The sequence below is a fragment of the Heliconius melpomene genome, chromosome 10, assembly GCF_056956725.1.
Source record: "Heliconius melpomene rosina isolate 202511_hmr_F chromosome 10, ASM5695672v1, whole genome shotgun sequence".
NCBI classification, from domain to species: domain Eukaryota; kingdom Metazoa; phylum Arthropoda; class Insecta; order Lepidoptera; family Nymphalidae; genus Heliconius; species Heliconius melpomene.
The window spans coordinates 4717519-4742878 of record NC_140398.1 but is presented as its reverse complement, the minus strand read 5'-3'; the positions used below and the strand labels follow the sequence as shown (position 1 = coordinate 4742878).

At 32.7% G+C, this 25360-nt stretch overlaps 1 protein-coding gene across 1 annotated transcript; it reads right to left on the bottom strand.

The window, feature by feature from the left end:
• Window positions 1–19652: 19652 nt before the first annotated feature.
• LOC146535249 (uncharacterized) lies at window positions 19653–25081 on the bottom strand. The gene is made up of 6 exons (XM_085191158.1): window positions 25033–25081; window positions 23689–23911; window positions 23142–23284; window positions 22093–22234; window positions 20929–21055; window positions 19653–19826 (listed from the first exon to the last, which is right to left on the bottom strand). The coding sequence occupies exons 1-6, from the start codon at window positions 25079–25081 to the stop codon at window positions 19653–19655; spliced, it is 858 nt and encodes a 285-aa protein (XP_085047284.1).
• Window positions 25082–25360: the final 279 nt, after the last annotated feature.

Below are 25360 nucleotides of genomic sequence, written 5' to 3'. Positions count from 1 at the left end.
AGTTATCTTAAAGAATGGATGTATGTATGTTTGTTATTCTTTCACGAAAAAAACTACTTGTATCGAGGATTGTTGTTATTTTAATTTATATTGATATATTCCACTACATATGTATTCCAATAGTTGATAAACTAAATATGCTACAATCAAATATTTTCGTGACTTTTCCCTTAAAGCGAGGTAAGTAGAGGGAACCCAGTGTGAACACACTCCATTCTCTATTTATAAACTATAAATTATTTTGAATTATCATTAGTATGACAACGAGAGCTTATTCTTGTATCACTAATGGCCTGTGAGACACTGTTTTAAGACATGTTATTGTTACAGCAATAGCAAATGTATTGACAAACAGATATGAAGTATTTACTATTATATAAAAACAATCTATTTTAAACTTTATTACCTTAAAATAAATGCTATTATCGAATGTGTTATTTGCTTAGTGTTAATGCGTATAGTGTATCTATTAATTGCAAGCTCTTATGTTATTAACGTTCTCATACAAGATGTATGAATATGGCAATGATATGATAATTTGTATGTATTCTCGTATATTGGAATTGATTTTAGTAGCTTCACGCTGTATCCCTGATTTGGCAATAGGGAACATAGTGTTAAGACACTCCATATCCATTAAGCCACTTCCGTTCCCCGCTTTTCGCTGGATTCTGGAGGCATTGCGTGTTGATTGGCGAAACTCAACGCCGCGCTTTGTTGCGTTACTAGAATAGCCCTAATTTATATATATAAAAGGATTTGTCCTCACTGACTGAAGTAAGACGCACCCACAGTCGTAACCGCTGATGGTAGAAACGTGGAATTTGGACAGACGTTTACTTTCGTAATCTGGACATCCACTAAGAAGGGATTTTAAAAAATTATAACCCTAAATGGGTGAAACAGGGGTTGTAAGTTTGTATGGAAAAAAATTTAAATCGGCACCAATTTTTATATAATTTGAAATTTAGATTTTTAAAAATATTTAATTGAACATGTGTTTCATGGTTTTCTAGAATTCACCCCCTAAGGGTGCAAATAAGGGGGGGATGTGTCTTAACAATTGTATGGAAAAATCTTTAAATTGCCACCGATTTTTATAAAATTTGAAATTTAGACTCTTAAAAATATTTTATTGAACATATGTTTCATGGATTATTAGAATTCACCCCTAAATAAGCTAGCGAAGCTGCGCGCGTCCGCTAGTTTAATATATATAGATTATTTATCTACGCAGATAGTTCATGTTTTTGAAATTCAAATTTATTATAAAAACATTATATTCATTTTTTTCAGTTACGATTTCGTTCATTTAAATTTCATAACTATTCTTTATATTTTAATATTTTTTAAAGATTGAAAAATATAGAAAAAAAAGACTTTTACCTTAGAAACTCAATCGAATCTACAATCATCGAACCATTGGAGCTATACTATATTTTATTTGGAGTACATTCAGAAGGAAGAACCAAAAGCAAAAATAAAGAAAACTTAGTCAAAAAAAGTCCTACTACTAGATTCCCTCTTCCTACCCTTCTGTGTGCGGGATACCGCGTGAAGCTGTTTTTTATATATAGCTTAATTATACGTAAATACAGTTATAGTATACAAAAGTGAAGGAGTTTCCTTTTCTCGCCCCTTGTGCCATGTTAATAGTAAATTCTACAATATAATTTTACTCGTACACTAAAGGACCTTAGCCGGATAGACGTTGGTAGTGTATAAAATTATACAAATTTCCTTTTGTATATGAAATTTCAGGCAAATTATTATTATACTCAGGATATTTAAATTTTTTTTTATGTGACCTTTCTGCAGTATCATAGACATTGTGTTTAAAGGTCAACCGGTACTTACCGGTAATTTAGATTTAAATGAATAAAATAAAATTATTAATAATGTTTGTTGTTGGGGTTATTAATTCTTCTGGGCGGGTATCGAATCCACAACAGTCACGTTTACAATCAGTCGATATTCCTTATATTTATTGATTTTTTGTCAATAACCAATATTTTTTCATCAAAGAAGCCAATTAAAGCTTAATACAATTATTTCTTTACTTTTGTATCGTAAAACAGTGTATTATATGTACATATAGGTATATTAAGTCCGATCTCTTTATCTTTATTTAAATGTACTCGTATATAAACATTTACATTTTATACCTCGCGAGGGTACACCAAGAATGTTTGCCAAACCAAATTTCTGCCGAAGATCGCCAGCGGGCTCTCGTAAATATGTAGGTAATAGGACAATAGGGCCAGTACACCTAATACGGTCTTTGGGATCGTTTGATAAAATAAACATATTTTAGTAGGCTTTGTTTAAAAAATGTTATTTAGATAACACGATTAATGTTTTATTTATTTATTCGATATAAAAGCTTTACCTTTTATAGCGGAGCGTTAAATAAAATACTTTGAATGAAGACTAGCGGAATTTAACGCCGCGTTTGTCCTATAGGAGCAAAGAAAAAAATAAAATATAATTATAGCTCGAGTGGGTATCGAATGCACATCCATACCATTGATAGTCAATCGCTATCACACTGCGCGCTTTTTTTTAGCTTCACGCTGGGAACGAACTCGTTGCCATTACGACGTTTCCGTTCTCCACTTTCTGCCGAATCCTGGAGGCATTGCGTGTTGACTGGCGGAACTCAACGCCACTCTTTACCTGATTGCCAGAGCGCTAAGAGTTGCACGCTTATTCCCCTGCACTACACCTGGTCTCTATCTATTCATCTTACTATAGTACTTTAGATAATTGGGCAAAGTACTAATGTATCAAGCATACTAGCATCTTTCTCTAGAGAATTGTAGAAACTGTTTCATACTTAAGCAGCTTTAAGTGCAATGGATCTCGGTAAGTATTTACTTCTACGAATAATAATATATATATATATATATATATATATATATATATATATATATGTGTAACAACAATGTTTTTAAATGGTATAAATAAGTTTAAGGCCATACGACGCAGTGGAACGGCTTTTGATTATAAACGCGACGTTCGTGGGTTCGATTCAAACTCGGAGAAATGAAATATTTAATATTTAAGAAAATAGTTCTTGCTCTGGTAACGAGGCAAAGCGCGGCGTAAAGTTTCTCCACTCAACATGCATTGCATCAAGTATTCTTCGGAGAGTAGAGAACAGGGGGTGTGTCTTAACAATAGGTTCTTAGGGTCCTTCTGCCTACCCTGCAGAGTGCGTGATACTGAGTGATGCTAATAAAAGAAAAGTAGTAGTAGTCGTAGTGTCTTAAAATTAGGTTTCCCTCTGCCTACCGGGCAATGTGCGGGATACAGCGGGAATGGAATGAGTTAAGACCATGTTCTCTCTGCCCTCATTGCTATGTAAGATAAAGCGTAATGCATGGCGTATCAATATTTCGTATTTTCGTGTAAAAGAGAGCAGGTATAGGTGAAAAGTCAATAAAAGCAATGGCATTGTATCAATCGATATAGTTGGTTACCCTTTCAATAAGACAACTGGTTTTATTGGGGCCGGGGCCGAACTTACAACCATTGAAGTGACACGGTCCCATGCGTCACAATGTATTTAAAATCCTGTGTACCACAAGTTTACTACATAAAAAATAATACAAAAATTCTAGACCTAGTGTCATCCACGAAGCCGCGCCCAATTTTTTTCATGCAGCACAGGGAGATCAGAGACAGGGAGGAGTCGTCCGCGATTGCATGCACACGAATAACGAATGTAGTCCATCCAGAACGGACATCGGTCAAGTAGAGTAACAGTCCTGCCTTCCTGACGGCTGCCAGGAATGTTACTCTACTTACATATATGTACAATTTTTTCGACATTACTAGAAAATTGTGTTGTGAACCAATAAAGAAGTATAATTTTAATTGCTTTATGTAAAATTATGTAAATTTAAATAAAAAGAACAAAACCGATATAAATTTTTATCACACACACGTTTCTTCTTTGTCCTAACTATTAACATAATACTAAACAGTATTATTTATCAATACGAAAAATCTTATCTTTTAAAATACAACTAAAATAATTTCTTATAAATATTTTTTAATATATACAAAATTATTCTTTATTTATAAGAATATTATTTTATTTAATACCTACATCATTAACTTCAGCCATAATTTTAGCCGTCTTTGAATAACCTCAGATTGAGTATTGTAAAGAATTCAAATAAAGCCTTTGATCTCTAATGATATCGGCTCTATTGAAAATAACCTTCGTATATCTACGGATCATAATACGGAAATCGTTTAACGGTTTTAATGTATCGTTATACTTGAGGCATCAGTATTAAGATGTTGTACACAATGGTTGCGAGTTCGATGCCCGCTCAGGGGAATTTATTATTTTAATTTTCACGCTTTTACACGTAAAAGACGAGGAAAGAGTGTCTTATCAATAGATTTAAAAAATATGTTCACTTGATTGGACGAAAAGAAAAAAATAATATTAAAATTAAATATTGAGCACGAAGCTAAAAAAATATGAAATATTACAAATGTATATGTATTTATTATAGTTTTCAGCGATATAGTAAGGCTTTATTAAGCAGAGGGAACTTGGGAAAAAAAATAGACAGCTTCATGCTTTTTTCGCGTAACAGAAAGAGGGAATCTAGTGTTGAGACACTTCGTTCGCCATCTTCCACTTCAAAATAAAAACAGGAATTAAATATATAAAAATATATACATAAATAAAAATCAAAGTATCGACGCTAGTATAATTAAACTATGGTATCGAACATTGTTATTAATAGCTTCCTTCCGTCCGTTCTACTTTTCATTTTTCCCGCTTTAAGGGAAGTGTAAACTGAAAAGTAATTTCCTTTATGTTGGTAAGAACAAGATTAAACAATATTGATTAAATATCAACATTATTTACCGGGGCTAACTTTGGTTAGGTTCCCAGGTTCCCTTTACATACCCTGCTATGTGCGGGGTACACCTTGAAGTTAAAAAAGTACCTATAAAACATTATATATTTCCTATTACAGATTAAAACTCGAGACGAGATATTATGTGCTGAGTGGCGGAACACAACGCCGCGGTTATCGGTTACCACAGCTTGAAAATGAAAATAATTTTATCTCGATCATGACGTTTACATTTATATGCTTTTTAAAAGATTACAAGCGTATTCATTTAATTTAAATTATTAATTTAATAAAAAGATACAGGTCACTTACAATATAATTAATTGTTAATTTATATAAAAATAATTTTATTCAAGGTTTAAGTGGGGCAACGTTCGAGAGTTGTTATGTTGACCCAAAATTGTATATATATATTTTTAATTTATATCTGCTGTCGTTTCCCCTTGTTTATTGAACAAACAATTGTAAATAGCACAAGCTGATTTTATTCATGACACTTTGGTATATATTTTTTTTAGCTTCACTCTATATCTCACATTTAGTAGGGTAGGCAGAGGGAACCTATTGTTAAAAGACTTCTTTTCACTTTAGGATACTTAGGTTCCCTACTTTCCGTCGTATTCTTGAGGCATTGCATATTGAATACTTCCTTGAATTAAAGTCTTAAGTCCAGTTTGAATTGTTTGTACATTGCACATTCCTAAAAAATAATTGTTAATCGGGATTACGGGTGGGAAATGGAGAAAGGAGTGTCTGAACACTAAATTAGTACAATACATTAGTAAATACTATCATCAGGACGGAGAAATCCATTGACCAATGCACACGTTTTAATTGAAAGCCTTTACCGAAAAACCGATAACCACTCAATACGAGTGTTCTGTGACCGGACTCTGGATTCGGCGTTTCTCTAAGCACCAAAAGGATCACTTATAGCTTTGCATAGGTTGCGGAAACAAAACACGTCTATTTAATTGATAGAACGTTCCAATTTAGTGGGTAGATTGGGAAAGGGAATATCAGATAGAAATTGTGAGCTTACTTGAATATGGTCGGTAGTTAAATTTCTCGATATGCGAGTAAATTATCAGGTTTTCTTTGTATTTGCATATTGCAAGGTAGCCCTAGAGACCGTAGTTCCACTGAGACAATTAGTGTTGACTGGCGGAGTTCAACGCCGCTGTCGTATTGCAAGCAATTGCCACGTAATATAAGGAGTTGCTAATTACTGTTCAATATATGGGATAGTAAACAATTTAATGGTAGCGCCGCTATAATGTACTAGGTATATATATATATATATATGATTATGGATCAAATTTAACATCCAAAATTTTCCAGTTTAGTTAAATAAAAAATTAACTACTTACTTACTATCGTACATTCAAATTCTATACTCAAATAGGAACTGAAGTCATTGAGTTAGGAACGTCGACAAGCAAGCAATCTCATACTTCACAGAGCATTTGGAATCATCGAACGCTGTATTGTCTTGCTATGTGAACATGATGAGTATATTTTTACGATGCCTATATTATATATTAGGAACGTGCACAAAATAGTAGATTAGGAAAATCACTCATTTAATTTAATTTTTAAACTAGAAATTTAGAATAATAATTAGAATTATATAAGTTAGCTGTACACAGAATAATTTTCAATTAAGCTATATATTCATTTATTTTATGAGTATATTTTATAACTATACGAGCCTGTGACACAGTAGAACAGTGTGTAACTGTAGGCATAGGCTGAAGGTTATAGGTTCAATCCTCACTCAGGGTAATTATTATTTTTTTATTTCTTCAATTTCGTAGACGCAGTGGGGGGTTGAAATTCGAAAATTAGGCAAAAAAAAGGCACTTAACACTAGGTTTTCTCTACCGTACTCTCCTAAATGGGGAAAGCCGTAAATAATATGGATTTTTCCTACAAAATATACATTTATTCCGTACCTTCTAATATATATTAATAGTACTTATGAATAAATTGTACTTTCTAAGCTTAATAAAAAAATAAATGTAAAATGAAAAATGATGTAAAATACAAAATATTGCTAGCCCTTACCACACAACACAAAGAATTGCTAACAACAGTTTAATATGTGAAGATATATATACATACGTACAATATATACAAAGATAATTCCGCTAAATAGAAACATATCGGCCTTTCCTAGCCTATACAGCTACGAACCCACAATACCCCCATATTCAGTATTTTAGGTACTTAATTGGCTCATATTCTGCTTTAACCAGACCATTATACGAACCTTTCCAACTAAAATAAGAAATACACAGAATAAATGTTTTACCTAACTGAAAGTCGTTTAGTTCTTTCGCAATCAAGTAATTTTTAAACGATTTTTTTTGAAAATTCCTTTTATTTCTAACCGAAAAATATTTGTAACACAAAATATTTCCGTGTCTTCGCTCTGGTGCCGAGGCAAAGTGAGGCGTTGAGTTCCGCCACTCAACACGAAATGCCTCCAGAATTCGGCGAAAAGTGGAGGATGGAGTGTCTTAACACTAGGATCCCACTCCCTAACCTGACTTCCTTACCATCTTACCAGACCGGGCAAAACATAGTTTTTTAGCCTCCCCATTCTTATCTGGCTAGACCCTTTAAAGTTCTATTACAACTCTTAGCAATTTTTTTTCCACTATTCGAATATTTTTTGAAGTTAAAAGAAATAGTGAGAAATTGAACACTTCTTATAGCTGAAAATAAATTATAAAGTTATCGCTCGCCTTTTCAAATCTGAAAATAGTAGGTGCTTATTTAATCCAAGTAGAAACAGCGTTCTATCGTCTATATTTTGTAAGAAAATATTGTAGTTTTAAAACTTCTTATATGAAGTAGTTAATAAATTATTTTTACATATAAAAAAACTACATTTGAGGCTGTCGTGGCCCAGGGTTGCGATTGTAAACGCGACGGTTGTGAGTTCGATACCCACTCAGGGGAATGCAATCTATATATATAAAAGGACTTGTCCTCACTGACTGAGGTAAGACGCACGCACAGCCGTAACCGCTGATGGTAGAAACGTGAAATTTGGACAGATGTTTACTTTCGTAATTTGGACATCCACTAAGAAGGGATTTTGAAATATTTTTACCCTAAAGGGGTGAAATAGGGGTTCAAATTTTGTATGGAAAAAAAATTAAATCGGCACCGATTTTTATAAAATTTGAAATCTAGATTTTTAAAAGTATTTAATTGAACACGTGTTTCATCGTTTTCTAGAATTTTCCCCCTAAGGGTGCAAATTAGGGGTTGAAAGTTTGTATAGATTTTATTTAAATCGGCACCAATTTTTATAAAATTTGAAATTCAGGCTCTTAAAAGTATTTAATTGAACACATGTTTCATGGTTTTCTAGAATTCTTCCCCTAAGGGTGCAAATAAGGGGTTGAAATTTTGTATGGAAAAATCTTTAAAACGCCACCGATTATTATAAAATTTTTAATTTAGACTCTTAAAAATATTTAATTGAACATGTGTTTCATGGTTTTCTAGAATTCTCCCCTAATTACGCAAGCGAAGCTGCGCGCGTCCGCTAGTATTTAATAAAAGGATATCTAAATTTCCTCGCTCTGGTAAACTAAAAGCACGCACACACGCTTGTGCCCCAGCGCCATAACTGACTTCAAATAAATTAAGATTCTTATGACAAAATTAAATATTTCAATAAACAAATGGGAAAACATTTTAAAACAGAAAAACAAAATGAAATTACAGTCAAGAATAAAGGACAGCGACACGTAAAGAGCAGCTTTTCTTTTATACCCGTTTCATAATTTCCTTAATCAGAGTCGGTTCATTTAACAGTAATTAATTTAGATCCGAGTCAACGGTGAAGAGGATTTCAAGTGGTTTTCAATTTTAATTTAATATAAAATGGAATTATTGTATTACAGCTTTAGTATTATTTTTTATCTTAATTAGTATCTTACTTCGGTAGATTCAGAAAATATGTATTAACGTATTTTTTTAGGGTAGCGTAACTCAACGCTGTGATTTGTTTATATAGACTGGAAAAATATCTGTATCACAATTCTTTAATTTTTTAATTCATTAATTCTTTAATTTCTTTAATTCTTTAATTTGGCGGAAAGTGAGAAACAGAAGTGTCTATGGAGACGGATTTTCTAAACACTATTTTCCCAGATTCCTTCAGCCTACCCCGCTGTACGTAAGATACAACATGAGGCTATAAAAAAAGAGAGAAATATAAGAAATCCAAAATGGCCACGAGTATCGTAATTCGTAACACTTGGCACTGCGAGCTCCGTCTATTTTGTTAGGAATGTACCATGAAATTGTGTTCTTGTAAAATATACAGTGAGACGCTATTACAAAAGTTTTCAAACAAATTATTTTTGTTTGTCTAGTCCATTGGGTTTGGATAGTGTTTCTTGATATGCACTTTACCTGATTAGTATACATATTTGTAAAAACATACAGTATATATTTTTTTTGTGAGTGTGTTCTTTCCCGACTGCTAAGAAAGGGTTATGGTTGTATGTATGTGTGTAATATTCTTTATTTTCATATCTCCAGAACCGCTGAAAGATAATTGAGGCATCCGCTAATTAAGGTATCGTTAGATTCGTCTAAACCGCCCAAGTATTCTTAGATAGGTGACGTTAAAAAAATCATGGAAGATGTGGGGATCTATAAGCCCAATACCTTCAATCAATTAAATCTTTACCAGGAACCTAAACACATGAACATAAATAATATATCTATGAATAAAAATGGCATCTCAAGATCGATCTCAGACTTGAGAGCGATTTTGAAATATGGATCTGGGAGAGGATTTAAAATGAAACGAGTCCATGCAATCAGAGTTGCAGACGATTAGTTGTTAGAGGTACTACAAACATACATACATATATAATGTTCTCTTACATGAATACATAACAAAATCTTCTACAAAAAACAGATTGTATACTGTTTTAGCATAACAATAACGTTGTGAGCCCCTTCCAAAATAAATAAATTGCCATTGAAAATGAAAATCGAAACTTGATACGAACTAATATGAAATTGATAACATCCGCTCTCAGATAATAGAATTGAACCTCTCTTCAATATTTTGGTCACGAACCCTTCGGGAGTAATTTCACTTATAAATTATGGGATTAAATTTAATATCATAAGGATTTTCAGTGTTATTTATATAGTGGTTATTATAATTATGTAGATATTATTATTTAGTTTTTTTTAAATGAATATTTTATGAGAAGAGGCCGTCATGGCGCAGGGGCAAAGGCGTGCGACTGTAACCGCGACGAGGCTTCGATTCCCATTCGGGGGTATGAAATATTTAGTATTTTCATTTCCTGCTTCGTTAGCAAAGCACTAGCTTTGGTAACTAAGCAAAGCTCGACACGCAATGTCTGGGGAAAGTGGGGAACAGAAGTTTCTTAATGTGATTGGAGTATCTTAACATTAGGGGTCCCCAGGTTCCTTTCTGCTATGTGCGGGATACAATGTGAAGTAAAAAAAAAGAATTGAGAAGTAGAGAACGGACACTTAACATTTTTCTCTGCCTATCTACCTGCTGCTATTGAGAAAAAGCGTAAAGCTATTTTTCTCAAATATTTTATTACTAAGTCATTATGGAGCAGTTCTCACTGTAAATTCGATAATCGGAGGTGCCCCACTCGAAGAAATGAAATATTTTCATTTCCTGCTCTGCTACTGAAAAGAGTGCGGCATAGAGTGCTCAATTCGCAATATCCACCACTTAATATAATATCTAATAATATATTGGGAAATTTTGTATTGAAAATTCAGGAGAAATTAAATGCTACGACTCCAGAAGCAACAGATCATATTTTCCAATGTTTTATTTATAGCTTCACGCTGTATACAAATTATATCAGATTACGCAGAGGAACTTTAAATAATTATTTATAACCCCAAGTGGGAATTGAACCTACACCCTTACGCTTCCTGTATAGCTACAATGCTACAAATTTAAATAAAACACTTTGAATTGAGGAATTATTGATACTCTATCTCAAAATGAAGTACAATTCCTCGAGGCAAGGTCTTTGTGTGCGCTCGCAAACACGGCGCCATATTGCATTCAATCATTGGATTTCAGTTAACAATCGAATTTGTTTACTATTCCTTATATTTGTGTTGCTTGTTCAAATGTGAATATGACCAATTCCATGTAAAATTGACTTCTTAATGTACTATAATCAAAGGAAAGTCTTCGTTTTATATTTTAGTTTATTTTGTCTCTAGTTCTCTATTAAAATTATAGCTGCATAGAAGCTAAAACTTAAAAGTTGTAATAACCATTTAAATTTTTTACGTGGTAGGATAAGAACGTAAAGCCTTATTGACTAGACCTTAAGCTTATTTCAAGGGCGGGCTCACTATTTTCCTTTTTTTATTTTCAGTTCCTGCATAACAGAGTAGGCAGAAAGAACCATAGTTAACAAGTTGAAATCGAAATCGTGTCATTTTGTGAATAAAAAATATCGTAAATATTTTTAATATGACGTTTTATCCTGATGTTATTTTTTAAAGTTAGAGTTAGAGTTTTAAGCTGAGTTAATCCTGATTGTCATAAATATATACTACTCAAAACAACATTTACACACTAATGCAATTTATTTAAAGGAAATTTTAAGTAAAACTGATAGTAATATTAAATTATTTTTGTTAAAAAAAACTTTTTTTATTTACTTGTTTTAAGCATTGTCCCACAAACTTGCTCAGTGATATTTATTGGATCCTAAAAATGTACTATAAATTTAGTTCTTTAAGCAAAAGGAGATATAAGTGTAAAAATAATAATAAAGGATCACACTTTTAGTGACTTTCACTCAGAGGCCGAGGCAAAACGCACTATTGAGTTTCGTCACTCAACACGCAATGCCTTCAGAGTTCCGTCAAAAATAGAGAACGGAGTATCTTAACACTAAACTCCCTCTGCCTACCCTGCTGTGTGCGGGATACAGTGTAAAGCTGATTTCATTTAATTTCATTCCAATTTGACTTACAACACTTTTGTTACGATTGCAGAATTTGTCCCCAATTTTATTACCACTACAAAAAGGGTTTAGGTACGACGAAAATAGGCACATTAAACGAATGTACACTCGGGCATCATCTGCTCACGTAATATATTAAAACAGAATGTCGCAATACAAAGCCTATCTAACCTGAAGTAAATACCTGTTTAATATAATAAAACTAAAGTAAGCTTCACGCCACGCTTTACCTGGTTACCAAAGCGAAGAATTGAAAATATAAATTGCTTCATTTCCTTAAGTGGGAATCGAACGCACACCTAGTCGCTCGCTTGTGCCCCTGATCCACTAGCCCCACTGGCCTCTGTGGTGGATCCTTTTTTATCTTGGTCCTTTCCATCTACAATTACCTTGTTTTACACTGTTAAAATTTTTAAGCCACCTTTTAAATCAAATATATCAAAAGTTGTATCAGGTATAACCACAGTGTTTTTGTATAAGCACTGATGGACGATGTAACCATATGGATATATGTTATGTACATTCATTGTACGGACGTTCATGAAAAATGATTTGTTTCGCTGCAATACTTTATTGACGTTGACAACGTTATAAATTCTACTATAACGATGTCAGTGATTGTTGAGATTTTGATCAATATTTTAGAAAAAATAAAGCTACAAGAATTACTGGAAAGCATGAAGCATCACCATCTATCTACATCTTATTCATTCATAAATACAATATCTTTGCTGTAAAGAAAATGAGCTCAAATACGATAGGTACTTCTCTGAAGCCAGATTCGTCTCTGAAGGTCTTCAAACGGCTGAATATACTCGTATGGTCTTAAATCATGACTAAGTCATAATACTACTAGTACTAAATCAAAATTTGGTTCATCCCTTTAGGAGTTACGATGTCACAGACAGACATATACACATACACAGACGTTATACCACGTTTATAACACGATTATTTTTTCGTCATGGGATAAAAATAATATAAAACGCAGATAGTACCATCGTCTTTACAGTCAAACGTTGCCATTGCGCCACGATGGTTTTAATTTATGTATTAACATAGTATGAATTCCAATTATAGATATTTATATAGTGAGCTTGATAGACACCTCCATAATTCGCAGAAGCGTATTAATGGGAACGATTTACTTTATTAGATTTAGGCTTTGATTATAAATAAACTGTAAGATTTCTTTTAAGAAAAACTTTTATTTCTCCACAACAATTACATTCAATTTAGTATAATCACGTTCTCTCTTACAAAAATAGTGGCGCCGATGGCCAACTTAAGAACTAAAACTTTCGTTCAAAAACTTAACTTAACTTTAATACTCCCACTTAAATTTTATAGTACAAAGTCTATAAAAATTTACACAAACTTCTTCAAAAGTTACAATTTATTTAAAATACTATCTCTATTAATTTCAAACTTTGCTGCAGGCAATGATTTTGTGAGAAAGTCAGCAAGTTGACATGCACTTTTTACATATTTTATTTGTATTATATTTTCTTCAACTTTTTCTCTTATAAAATTATATCGTACATCGATATGTTTCGACCTTTTGTGATAGACAGGATTATGTATAAGCTTAATGGCACTCTGGTTATCAATAAACAGAGTAACTGAATTTTGTGGCTGTTCAATATCATACAAAAGTTGTCTAAGCCATAAAATTTCTTTGGCTGCTTCACTAGCTGCCATATATTCAGATTCAGTGGTAGACAATGCCACAGTATTTTGTTTCCAACTGGCCCAGGTAATAGGCCCCCCATTGAACATAAACACATATCCTGTATTTGACTTGCGCGAGTCTAAATCTGCTGCAAAGTCTGAATCACAAAAACCCACTAATTCAGATCTATAATTATAAGTTATACACATATCTTTACTTTTTATTAGATAACGAATTATTCTTTTTACAGCATTAACATGGTCTTTACTGGGATTGTTTATGTACCGGCTTACTATGTTAATAGCATAAGCTATATCTGGTCTACTAACAGATGACAGGAACAGTAATGCTCCCACTGCTTCTCTATAAGGAAAATCAGGGACAAAGTCAATGTTTTCATTTTTAGTCAAAATAACATTACTATCAGTAGGAGTATTACATGGATTTGCCTGTGACATACCAAATCTTTCTATTATTTGCTCTGTATACCGTTTTTGATGAATAATTATGCAATCAGGCAATTTACTTATTTCCATGCCAACAAAAGAATACAAGTTCAACACTTTAATCTTAAAAACATTTTTCAGATCATTTATTATAGCAGATAAAACAGGTTTGTTTTTTGAAAATAATAAAGCATCATCAACATATAATATCAAAATGACTTTATAATTTTGGAAATTACCAACAAAGATGCAATTATCTGAATGGCACATTTTAAAACCATAAGTTAATAAAAACGACTTGAACGTTTTGTTCCAGCAACGAGATGATTGCTTTAAACCATATAATGATTTATTTAACTTACATATGCTTCCTGATGCAGCCTTGACACCCTCGGGGACTTCCATATACACATCCTCAGCAAGCTCTCCATACAGGAAGGCAGTTTTCACGTCGAACTGCTCTATTTCATAATTTTCTCTTGCTGCTATACTTAATAAAATTCTAATGGAGTCATACCTTACCGTCGGTGAGAATGTCTCCTTGTAATCAATATCTTTCACCTGAGCAAATCCTCGAGCACATAACCTAGCTTTATATCTGTCTATGCTTCCATCTTCATTTCTTTTTATACAAAATACCCATTTAGAGGTGATAGCTTTCTGATTGTCTCTTTTTATTATGGACCAAGTATTATTTTCATAATGGGATTGCAGCTCTTCTAAAATAGCTTCTTTCCATTTATCACTATCATTACACTGCATGGCTTCTTCAAACGTTATTGGAGTATTGAACTCTACTAGGTTTGCCCCATGAATTCTATTTCGTCTTGGTCTCAGTGTAATGTTACGTTCTTCAATATCTTCCAAAGTTCTACTTGGCTCATAAGTTTCATCATTCTCATCATAACAACTTTGCAAACTGTCATCACTTTGAGTTTGCTCTAAGCTTCTTGGACTAGACTGATCCACTGAAATTTGCTGTTCTGAGCTCATTGGCTCTTCAGTTTGAGTAGTTCCATTTTCATGTTGTTCTTCAATAGAAATTATTTGGATTTTCTTACCATTTTCAGTTACAGTCATGTTGTTTTCATTGAATCTTACATTTCTTGATATAGTTATTTTCTTTGTTTCAATATCAAACATTCTATAATTATACTGGTCATATCCTACTAAAATAATTTTTTTACTCTTTTTATCCAGTTTCTTTCTTTTTTTATCAGGGACATGAACATATCCTTCTGATCCAAAAACTTTGACATGATCAAGACGTGGTTTTTTACCATACCATAGTTCATGTGGTGATACATTCTTAGTCTGGCTAGACGAGCTCCGATTAAGCAAGTACACGGAACAACATACAGCTTCAGCCCACAGATATAGTGGCATATCTTTTCCATGCAACATGGATCGTGCACATTCCATGATAGTGCGCAGTTCCCTTTCAGCTCGGCCGTTCTGTTCAGGGGTATACGGTGCAGTGCATTCATGAATTATTCCGTTTTCATCAAGATAATCCCTGAACTCTTGATTTACATATTCACGGCCATTGTCTGTGTGCAATACCTTTATACTATGCTGAAATGTATTCTCTACAATCTTGTTGTATTTCTTAAAACAGCTGATCACATCACTTTTATACTTTATAATATATACGTGCTTGTAACTTGTTGCTCCATCCTTAAACAAGACAAAATATCTTGCGCCCGATACAGATGCATGTTCTAAAGGTCCACATACATCACTGTATACAACTTCTCCAGGTATATGGGGGTTCCTATCTGATTTTTGGAACGGCAGCCGGCTCTGTTTACCATATTGGCAAGCTTCACAGATAAACTCTTTATCATTTTCAGTCATTGGGAGCGTAATTTCACCATTTTTAGCCATATTTTTTACCTCTTTTATGTTCAAGTGTCCTAGGCGCTCATGCCATAACTTCAAAGTTGTTTGGACCACATTACAGCTCTCTTGACAAACAGTTTTGACATCTAGTTCATAAAGATTATTTTCTTTTATACTTGCAGTCAGTACTACTGAGTTATCTTTAAGTATTAAAGCATTATTATTTTTTTTTACTATAACATAACCTTTCTTTGTGGCCGCTCCTTCAGAGAATAGATTTCGACGCAAATCTGGCACAAACAGCACTTCAGTCAGTATGGATTCTTCCCACTGTCCATTTACATGTTTCTTAATCATCACAGTGCCTTTTCCTTGTACTTCAATCTCCTTTTGATTTCCTAACCGCACTTTTCTGTTAATACAAGGGTCAGTTTTATAATCTTGCAACTTATGAAAGAAATCACGCCTATATGACATGTGAGCGGATGCCCCACTATCAAGAATCCATACATCTGTGTCTGTAACAGAATGTAAACAATGTTCTGCACTAAACGCTAACATATTCTTCTGCTCTTGAGATTTCTTCCCAGATTTCTTTGGTGCCTTGCAATCTCGTGCAAAGTGCCCCCGTTTGTTGCAGTTATAACATATAAATCTATGTTGTGTTTGACTTGTAGAACTTCTATTACTATTGGTACTCTGTTTGTTGTATTGTGATACAGGCTTCTTCGCAACTAATAATGCAGTTACACTTTCTTCTTCAGTTGTCAAACTCGCCTCTTCATCTAACAATCTCGAAGTCAGATTATGTATTGTTTGCTTAGCTGGATCTAAGGATAACCATGCTTGGCGGAGAGATCTGTAACTCGCTGGCAGAGTTGAAATTATTTTAGTCATTACTGCCATTTCACTCACGGTTTCTCCACTTTCACGTAACTGTTTCGCCAAGTTCTCCACCTTTGAGATATGTTGGGCAATGTTGTCCGTTGGTGACATCTTGTATTGGTAAAATTTCTCTTGAACCATCATTTTATTATACTCTGATTTCTGTTCGTAGATAGATTCCAATTTGTTCATTATCTCCAATGCAGTTTCACAATTTTCAATCAATGTTATTTGATTTAATTTCATAGATGAAGTTATGATGAACATTGCCATGCCATCTTCTTTTAACCATTGTGTTGTGTTTCCTTCGGGTTTTGCCTTTTTTATATCCAAGCCCTTTGCCTTCAATGCGCAGTTTACATGGAATTTCCATTGGCGAAAGTTTCTTCCTTCAAACTTTTCAACTTGCATTGCATTTGTAACCTCCATTGTTTGAGGTTATACAAGCGGAACACTTTCTTGTTAAATTGTTGTAAATATTTGCTCTTCACAATTTATTATATGCCGATAACATTCCTGGGCCCATAACCTATTAGATTTAGGCTTTGATTATAAATAAACTGTAAGATTTCTTTTAAGAAAAACTTTTATTTCTCCACAACAATTACATTCAATTTAGTATAATCACGTTCTCTCTTACAAAAATAGTGGCGCCGATGGCCAACTTAAGAACTAAAACTTTCGTTCAAAAACTTAACTTAACTTTAATAAGTGTCATAACACTAGGTTTCCAGGTTCAATCTTCCTACCCTGCTATGTGCGGGATACATCGTGAAGCTAAAATTGTTTTATACCACATTTAGGAAGAAAATATATTTAATCTCTCTCCTCTTGGACTAGGATGGTTTTCAAAAGGCGCGAGTTAGATATTTTTTTTTATTTTTCAAAAAGTATTTGAATACAAAGCAGAAATCTACTCCAGAACCGTCGCATACACAGTAAGACATTGCTCCACTTAGCCAATATGGCCTCATGTATATATATACATACCCATATATGGCTTCGAAACAACATAATCCTAGTCTGTTTATATACAAAAGTTAAAGTCACATTTACAGGGTTAAAGTAACATTTCAGTAGTTAGTTACGACAGTTAGGGTAACGATAGTTTAGTTCCAGGGTGGGGATTTATTGACGGTTAAATCATTACTAATTATTTGCTGCGGGTAGCAATGATTTACTATTAATATGAAAAAATATACAAAAAATAAAGAACTCGACTGCACAAAACTATAAAAAGAAAACAATGACTAATAAGTTTATTAAGATTAACAGTCGGGATCCATTTAAATTTGGCGGAGCCTTGTGAAGATATAATTGGGTGAATATTGTTCAACCCGCAATTGACTCCGAGTCGACTGATCAATCCCAATGAACTATATGGCTTGTTTTTTCAGGATTTTCAGGATTTATTAGCTTAGCGTTATTAGGGTTAAAAGAAAGAAAGTTTCACAATTACTTATTTCTTTGCAGAAGTTCCTTGTATAGGGAACTTGAACGCACTTTTTTTACTTTCTGTTACTATAATAGTAATAAGAGAAAACTAACAAAATACTAAGAACTATAATATAGCCGCTCCCCCTACTGACTAAAGCTAAAGATATTATATAACTTTTTTTTCTTTTTATCATCTACGCTTTGCAACCCAACAGATCACTATGATGCTCGAGTAAATCCCGATTTAGTACCGTCGTCTCCTCTACTAATATGAATGTGACAATTTTGTAACAAACCCTACTCTTCCCTCTTCCCTCTTCGCTATTCTCTTCCCTCCTCCCTCTCTTTTTCCCTCTGCCTACCCTGCTATATGCGGGAGTCAGTATGAGCTAAAAACATATTAAAAAAAAAACAAAAATGATCGTTTGTGTACGTTAATAAAAAAGTGAACATTTAAATAATTTGACGTTCGACTGCAGTTTTATTTTAATCCATTTAGTGTGGCAATAAAATACAAAGATCTAACACAAAAAACTGCTACAAAATTGTTAAAATAGAAATGTTTTTATAAACGAGCAACATGTATGTGTGTTTTTCTACCAATTATAAATATTGATATTGGTAAATTATTCTCACGAATTGCAAGCGATTTATATATAAAAGTGTGAATGCAATTGAAAAAAAAACTACATGGTTATAAAAGTATTTAAAATCATATAAAAAAATTAACTTAATGGGATTCAAACCTCTACCTCTCGGGAACCGACTAAGTTGTTGTATGTCATGAACATTTGTTGTGTCGTTTTAATCTATACTAATATAATAAAGTGGAAGAGTTTGTTTGTTTGTTTGTTTGAACGCTAAGATCTCTGGATCTACTGGTCCGATTTACTTTGTTTTTGTTTTGTATGAAAGCTGCATTCTTCAGAAGTGTTATAGGCTATATAACATTACATTACACATATAAACTAATATATTTTAAAGTACTTTTTAATTTGACATGTAATTTATTCTGCCATGTTAATAACAACCATCGCGTCGCTACGCAACCGTTACCGCGACATTTTGATATTCATCCTTATGAAAATAAATATAATAGTCACTTTCAACATTTTATCTAGATTGAAATTATAATTTACTGTATAACATTCTAATAAATAATTAAGGAGATGTCACTGATTCGGAATGACCTAGCCTTCGGGCGGTATAGTATGAGTATGACCGACGCGAAAATATTCTTATAGTTCAAGCAGGCGTAGCCGCGTCCGGGTCCACTAGTAACAATATAAATTTCTTAGTCTTCCTGCGTCTATTAGATGGTTGGGAGTTCGATTTCAATAAAAATGAATAAATCGTATATTAAAAAAAAAACAATAAATTTTTTTCACTAACACTTCACTAATTATGAAAAAACAGAAAACCTCAAATAAAATACAAACACAAATTATATAAATGTAAATATTTATATATCAAAATTATACAAACAATAAATAATATTAAACAAAATCCACAAATTATAATTTATAATGGTGCCCCTATTGCGGACTTCCCCGCTCATCAACCGTTTCAACATGGTAGTAGTGGGACGAGGGTCGCCGCCCGGACAGTTTGCGTACATCATGTTACGTTCACAGTCCTTGGAACAAAGAATTACTTTAATATATACATATATGTATATCTAGCTGAGACCGGTCATGGCGCACAGGTAAAAGCGGGAGACTAAGCGTGACAGGTTGTGGGTTCGATTCCCATTGGAAAATATGAAATATTTAATATGGACCGTTTATTTTGAAAGTGGTGTAAGTCCATTTTTGAGAAAAATGAGATATCACGTAATTCATGCTTAATTTAATGTAATTTTTTTATATATAACTAGTCCGTGTTTAATTTCTCAAAAAAAACCCATGTTTTGGACAACTTAAAATCGGTCGGTAAATGAAATTGCATAATCATCGACATACTAATCTTTAATTTTCTCTAAACAAAAGAAAATGGACTTACACCACTCTCAAAATAAACGGTTCATATATTAATTTCCTCGCTCTGGTAACGAGGCAAAGCGCGGGGTTGAATACACTCGACTCACCTCCAGAATTCGGCGGAAAATGGAGAACGGAAGTGGCATAATAGGAGCCTCATATGCCATGCATAGGGGAATAAAATATGAAGCCGAAAATACTATGTATAATTCATCCATTGCGAGTGGCAGTCAGTGTCTTTAAGATTTCCATACTATCTATTTGGAATAACGAAGATAATATTTTGACTAAAAATATGATCATTGACATATTCTAATTATTAGCGTTTATATATTTTACTTTATAATATTACTTTTAATATTCTAACTTTTGCTTTTCTATCTAATACAATATACTTAAGTATCATATTTTACTTCTATTTCTAGAAAAAGCCTTTAAATAATAACTATACATTCATTTATACTTAAAAAAATAAGAAAAAACATAGGAGAAGAATGGATAAACTTTAAGAAAGCTGTTACTTTGAAAGTTCGTTGCTCTAAAATAACTTGAGAACTCATTTAAACTTTTTATATTAAATTAGGAAAATTGTTAGTGATGTGACAAATTGATATGAATTCATTATGAGATATGCATTACTTATTTAACATTACTTTCATTTTGCATAATCTAAATTCCGCTACAAAATGCTTTAAAATGAGCGAAAATCTCGAGCGATTCTCTCTACATACATAAAGAATTATAAATATATCTAAATACCTGATACACTCCACCCTCCGATACGATAACTGAAAACTTTTGCAAAGTGACCGCCTGCTCGTGGGTACAAAACGTGGGCTTCATGAATAAGGACTCTAGTGTACATCGTCGGAACAGAGCTCTTGCACTATAGAGGTAAATATATTTATTTATTTATTATTTATTTAATACTTTATAATATTAACTTAACAATGCAAAAAATGCTAGAAAAAAACAAATGAAAAATATGGTGTAAAAGCGACCATATCACCACAGATGATCTCTTCCAGGCAACTCTTACCATAGAAAAGATCAAAGAAGATTAATATTGATATTGATTGGTGTACAAATGATAGTTGATAGTCAATATAGAAGAATAGTCTGGTTTTAATTATACCAAATAAACTTAAAAAATTAAGAAAACACACTATAAAATTACTTCAAAACAAAAGTTCAAGGCGCCCTGTAAAATGTCTATACATGCACAAATGTGTAGTTGCAGCAGTGTCTTAATGTAAACGCGACAGTTGTCGGTTCGATTCCCACTTGGGGTAATGAGTTATGTTCACTCCTGGCGGAGATCTTTCACTCAATAAGCTTTGTCACGAAATAAGCGATCTTAACACCTAGTTAGGTTATTCGGCCTTCCTTGTTATCTGCGGTATTCGGCGTGAATTTAAAAAAAAATGTCAAATCGGTATTTTTTTCTGTATTTTTACTATTTCTTTTTCATTTTTAAAATTTCCAATATACGTTTACTGCCAACAAACACTTTATTGCCTCAACATTGACAAACTACAAATTCTCTTTGGCAAAAACATTTATGAAACTTGAATAAAACATGCGCCCGATGCGGTTTTTGATGATCATTCGGTACCGAATTTAAAACATGTTCACATTTAGATAGCAATTGAATATATACGAGTTAAAGCTAAATTATAAATATGAAAATATTTATTTAAATTCAAATTTTGGAGGAGCACAAGCGAGTGATCGTAAACGTGACGGTTGTCGGTTCGATTACCACTCGGGTAATGATATATTTAACATTTTCATTTCCTCAGATTAGTAAGGAAATATTTGTTCAATTTAAATGGGCGAAGCCGCGAGCAGGTCACTAGTATTATAATATAAGTATATAATACGAAGTTCCTTTAACAAAAACATTCATAATACAAATCTAACCAGCAAAGGTCAAAATGTACAGCGTAGTGCGTCCATTCCTGCGTTGTATTTTTCTGTTCCTCAACTGCATTCTTAAAGGCAATATAGCAGGATTCCCAGGAATCTGTCGAGCTTTCGACGCAAAGGGGCAGCTCTTCGTACCCTGTAGGTACAACTTTTCAAGTGTTATCGAGATATTTATACTATAAATAAGTTGTGTACTATAAATATTTATAAGTATATTTTTTTAATATAGTGATTTAATTTTTTTTCATTGGTCTATCGCTAAATGCATAAATGGATAATTAAGAAATGTTTAAGTAACGTAATAATAATACTGCTTGGACATTTTCACTCACTCTTTTTTTACTTTAACCAATTTAGAATAATTTTTACCCGACTACGGAGAGGACGATTATGATTTTAAACGATATGATAATAAGTATAAATATTTATCTATTCTCCTGTAGCTTCTAAAATCCTTATGTATTTAAACGTACAACCGTCGTTGACGATAAACAGAAATTCATATTCCAATTAAAATTTTTGTATTGTTATTATATTCAGCAAAAAAAAACAGATTCTATTTATGACGGCGACGAAAAAAATTAAAAACAACATTTCTATAAAAAGACCGTTTGTTAAGGAAATGTTGCAACAATCAGGTAAATTGGCAATTACGAGAAAAAATACGTTTGCCGGCCTTTAATTTGACGTCATTTTTTTGTAACACTGATTGCTGACCAAGAAAAGCGTGACAAAAGTAAGTAACAAGCTTTAATGAAATTTTGATAAATAAATAAAAAGCTTTGCTTAAAAAGTTTATAACTAATTAGTAATTTGGTATGGTCACACGGCGTTGAGTTTCGTCAAAAAAAAGTTCAATTATTATCGAGACATTGCCTGTTCAGTCGTTTAGATATATCAAACTAAACCTATCCTTCTTAAATGATCCCCCAAGCTGGGATCGAAACCACAATCATCCTTCATTTTCCGCCCAATTTTCGAGACTTTACAGTGTTTTATCTAATAAAGCGAGGGAAATCTTAATAATTACTAATTAAACTCACGTATCAAAAACCAATCGTCATCACAGACGTTGTTGACGACGTGGATGTGACCCTTTATACTCTCTTCATTGAAATGGCTTTCGCTCACGTCCGAACAATCAGCGTTCCAATCTATAGCGCAGTTGGTTAAGTGCTTAATTGCTCTGGAAAATATGTAAGAAAAATTCTTTCTTTATTTATTTAGAAGAAAAAAAATAGAATTCCTTATATTTATTGTTCTTATATACCTTTGCAATACATTATGAAAAAAATATAAATGTTACAGTAAAATAAAAATCATAACAGATAAATAAAAATAATTCATTCCCAACAAGTGTAAATGCGTCACAACAACCTTAATTATCTAAATTTTTTTTTATAACATATAGGGTGTTATATGGATACACTCTAATTAGTCTTTTGTGAAAGATGGCTATCAGTTATATTTTTAAAGACTTTAAAAAGAAGAAGACTTTAAGAAGAAATTAGATGAAAAATGCTTCTACTTATCCTATTATATGCGAGAGACATATGAAACAAAAAAAAGTTAATAAAGAAATTAACTTACCTACACCAATCATTGATTTTCGTTGGAAAAGGTGGTGCCATCCGACTAGAATTATATATGAGTGCCGCTTCATAAGTACAATTTAAGGCATATTTAGAAAAATCATCACAATTAATATTTTTAGCGGAGACATTATGTATTGACAACGTGGTGACTGGTTTGAACTCGTAGTCTTCAAAATTTATTTGTGATTTCCTTGATATCGCATTGTCATAGTTTAAATCTAACAAAAAAACAATAAAGATAAATTTCTATTCTTCTGTTGAGTTGAGATCCAAAAACTTGACTTCATATTTACTAAATTATGAATCAAAATAAAATAAATATTCATTTTATTGTATGTGAAATGATTTGATATCTCTTTATAACATAGAAACGAACAAAATGGGAAACGGAAGTGTAGGAAGAGATTATATTAACACTAGGTTCCCTAGATTCTCTCTGCTTGCCTGCTATGTGTAAGATATAGTTTTAAGAAAAAATAATAAAGAAGAAAGGTTTCTTTTTATTTATCCTGTGTAAGTGAGATTTACTTTGCCTAAGAGACAGAAAAGAAGAAACAGAAGAAAGTTTAACTATTCATATATTTCATTCAGGATATAAAGAAAGACCCACAAAACTAAAGTATTCTATAAGGGTTCCGTTTAGTCCGTAAGGGTCCTCCTTTTGAAATACAGAACCCTAAAAAAAGAGGGACATCAAGAAAAACATATACGTTAAAACGAGAAACTGAATAAATACAAATATTTATATACAAAAGTAAATAATTCAATGAATTACTTACAAAGCCCGTGTATAAATTGCAAGATAATTAAAAGGTACACAATACATTTCATTTTCGTTGATACATTTATATTTCAATAACATTTTCGTACATGATTTTGACATATGAATAAAATATACTTACGTTATAAGTTGCAACTTAATTGACATTTGTTTAATTATTATTTTTAATCTGTGAAATTTGATAGTGATCTTCTTTTTTAATTTTTTTTATGAGTATTGTAAAATTTTATACAATGGTATAACGTAGTAAATCTTAGAAAAACGAAGCGCGGCGTTGAGTTACGCCAATTAACACACAAAGGGAAGAGCAGATCGGAGTATCTTAGCATAAATTTCTATGACCTGCTATAAAGGAAAAAGCATATTTAAATAATTATATATCTTAGTAAACTGTGTGATTTAGTTATTACTGTACACTTCGACCCTTGACGAACTCTTGGGCACCGTTCTAGTCTCATACAGTTTAATTATTAATTAATTTTCTAAAATATTTGTCTTCCCAATCCATCCATCTTTAGTATTATTCAAATTTAACTAAAATATTTATACATTACTCACGTATTACAAATTCTACTCCATTACCTATTCTCTCAATATCAATTGTCATATAATTAACTCAATTTGAATAATATATGCCCACTTAACAGTATGTTATACCATCCACACCACCTGGATACGTGGCACTCCACTACTGTGCGGTTTCGTAGAAATTTCCTTCCACGCGCCACCGAACTGTGGAATGGCCTACCCGCGGCAGTGTTTCCAGGTCGGTACGATATGGGTACCTTCAAGAAGCGCGTCTATCTCCACCTCAAAGGCCGGCAACGCACCTGTAGCTCCTCCGGTGCTGCACGGGGTCGTGGGCGGCGGTGATCATCATCAGGTG

Coding starts and splice junctions, on each gene's coding strand:
- LOC146535249 (XM_085191158.1), bottom strand. CDS start 25,081: ATGACAATTGATATTGAGAGAATAGGTAATGGAGTAGAATTTGTAATA. Junction 23,285..23,688: donor AAAATCAATGATTGGTGTAG/GTAAGTTAATTT, acceptor CATATTTTCCAG/AGCAATTAAGCACTTAACCA. Junction 22,235..23,141: donor TGACGATTGGTTTTTGATAC/GTGAGTTTAATT, acceptor TTGTACCTACAG/GGTACGAAGAGCTGCCCCTT.